The following is a 2,589-nucleotide window of genomic DNA, read 5'->3' as shown; positions in this document are numbered from 1 at the left end:
GAACATGTTACAGCTAATCAAATATAGCACAGTGTTCTTCCGGTTTACTCGTTAGGCACCGAGATTTAGTACAGCCTCATCCGCGGGTCCTGCCTACACGTAGCTCCATCCAGAAGTTTCGTCGCCTCACCCGAAGGTTCCGCCGCCTTCCGTTCGAGTTGCGCAGACGCAGACCCGCTCGCCGACACCGCACCGTTGACTGGACTGACTGGGGGCAACTGAATCACCATTGGAAGTCGTCTGGGCGACGTGTTTCCCTGCTGGACTTCACGCGCCTGTGGGCCCACTAGTCGGGTGGCGTCTCGTTCGCCCCTGATTCTCTTCAGGGCTGGCTCAGCCAGCTTCGAAGCAGAAGTCCTACGAGGTGGAACAAGTCAGGCGGCCGTTCTTCAAGAGCGCGGGGCTCGCGAGTAAGAAGACTCGTCGCGTTTCCGCCATCCGTCGATTCCAAGGGGCCTCACGAGCACGACGCGGAGAAGAGAGAGGGAGAGAGAGAGCACGCTGCCATTCGTTTCGAGCTCATATACATATGCATCGCTCTTTGGGCTGTTGCTTTCGCTAGTTTATCCACCCGCTTCGCCTCCTTTCCTCGCCAATAAACAAGAAGAAATAGCGTTGAGGATAGTCGCAGGGAGGCGAAGCGGAGGTGACAATGGTGGTTCAGTTCATGGCGAAGAGCTCCGTAGAAGAAGATAGCAGAGGAGGAAGGGACGGAGATCCGGCTGGGGTGGCCCGGCATCCGTACGATTTCCTTGAGTCGGGTCCTCGCAATCTACCCTCCCCCAATTGGAGAGATCTCATCCGCTCCAGCTGGTACGCTTCTCTTCCTCACGGAGGCTTTTTCTGTGGTGCTTGCAATGCTTTTAACTTGATCCCGGCGTGGCTTTTGCAGGAGGGACCCGAACTACAAGAGAATGGTGATAGCTTGCTTCATTCAGGCCGCGTACCTGTTAGAATTGGACAGACAAGACAAGAGGACAGAGGAGAATGGCCTCGCTCCAAACTGGTGGAAACCATTCAAGTACAAGCTAACACGGACTCTGATCGACGAAAGGGATGGCTCCATCTACGGCGCGATTCTGGAATGGGACCGATCTGCCGCCATGGCCGATCTGGTACCGGTGCGGCCGAGGGGTGCTCCCAAGGCCGTTCTGGCGCTCCGTGGGACGTTGCTGAAGAGCCCTACGATACGGAGGGACTTGCAAGACGATCTCCGCTTCCTTGCACGGGAGAGCTTGAAGGGCTCCGTCAGATTCGCGGGAGCACTCGAAGCGCTCCAGTCGGCCGTCGCCCGCTTCGGCAGCACCAACGTGTGCATTGGCGGGCATTCCTTGGGAGCTGGCTTTGCTCTCCAGATCGGCAAGGCATCGGCGATGCAAGGCGTGTTCGTCGACTGCCACCTGTTCAACCCTCCCTCGGTCTCGCTGGTCATGAGCCTAAGGATCATAGGCGAGAAGGCGAGCTCCGTGGTGAGGAGAATGAAAGTTGTGGCTCGTAGCGGTGAGGTCGCGGCTGCCGCAGAGGAAGCCAAGGCTTCGGAAACGGATGGGTCGTCCGCAGAAGCCAAGAGATGGGTGCCGAATCTGTACGTGAACAACAGCGACTACATTTGCTGCTACTACAACGACACCGCCGGTGTTGGTGCAAACGGCAGTCCAGATGCGGTGAAGCCAATTCCTCGCAATGGGGATGCGGCGGCGAAGTTGTTTGTGGCATCGAAGGGGCCTCAGAGGTTCCTGGAAGCTCATGGACTTCAGCAATGGTGGTCGGATGATATGGAGCTACAACTGGCTCTCAGCCATAGCAAGCTCATAGACAGGCAACTGAGGTCCTTGTATGCCGTCTCCCAACCCCATCCCTCATCGAAATCCTAGTAGAACCAGCTGCTGGGTGCATCTCATCTTCTTCTTCCACCTCTTTAATTTTAGTTCTTTGTCCATAGTGGTGATACGTGCATGAAGCATTTCATATAATCGACACAAACAGTTGATTGATTCAGATTTATAGTAGAATTAGGAGTGTTAATAAGATTGGAATCAGAATCGGAACCGAACAGATTTAGCGATTCGTTGATTCTATGTGGTAGAATTAGGTGTGAGAGAGAGATGAACAGAGAAACACTAAATAAGCTAAGTTAACTCAGCTCAAGTTACAATGAAAACGGATTAAACCGTGATCGAGGAAAACACTACATAATTAAAAGCAATTCCAGCAAATACTTTGATAATTCACTTCCTCTTTGTTCTCCGTTTCGATAGGAGAGGAGGACAAGAATAACTACCACGGACAGGTCTTAGCTCATATATTGCCAACAACAATCAACACCATAGCGTCGATCGTAATCGATCATCGAGACGATCTTATATCATTGTACGCCGTTTATGGGATAATTTGTAGATTCATAGCGGCTGGTCCGAACATTATTTCTTATCCAAATACAATTTATTTATCAGGGAAACGTCGCAGTGCAACAAAGGAGACTAACACCTACGATCGGTACCGTCGTCTCCTCTTCTTCTTCTGTGAATCATTAGTGCATACGGCCAGGGCCGTGGCCTTGATCTCCAGTCGGTGGACCACCGCAAACTA

General features: G+C 52.6%; 1 protein-coding gene across 1 annotated transcript; it reads left to right on the top strand.

Annotated features, from left to right (window-relative positions):
- The first annotated feature begins 264 nt into the window (after positions 1 to 264).
- On the top strand, positions 265 to 1,998 carry LOC135614801 (GDSL esterase/lipase At4g10955-like). The gene is made up of 2 exons (XM_065112543.1): positions 265 to 813; positions 893 to 1,998. Exons 1-2 carry the CDS (start codon positions 653 to 655, stop codon positions 1,872 to 1,874), a joined length of 1,143 nt encoding a protein of 380 aa, XP_064968615.1. The 5' UTR covers positions 265 to 652; the 3' UTR covers positions 1,875 to 1,998.
- Positions 1,999 to 2,589: the final 591 nt, after the last annotated feature.

This window comes from Musa acuminata, chromosome BXJ2-6 (assembly GCF_036884655.1).
Source record: "Musa acuminata AAA Group cultivar baxijiao chromosome BXJ2-6, Cavendish_Baxijiao_AAA, whole genome shotgun sequence".
Lineage (NCBI taxonomy): Eukaryota > Viridiplantae > Streptophyta > Magnoliopsida > Zingiberales > Musaceae > Musa > Musa acuminata.
This window is presented reverse-complemented; position numbering and strand designations above follow the sequence as displayed.

Bases quoted from the DNA above. Each gene is read 5' to 3' on its own strand.
- LOC135614801 (XM_065112543.1), top strand. From the start codon at position 653: ATGGTGGTTCAGTTCATGGCGAAGAGCTCCGTAGAAGAAGATAGCAGA. The intron at 814-892 runs GTACGCTTCTCT...TGGCTTTTGCAG, and splicing joins GATCTCATCCGCTCCAGCTG to GAGGGACCCGAACTACAAGA.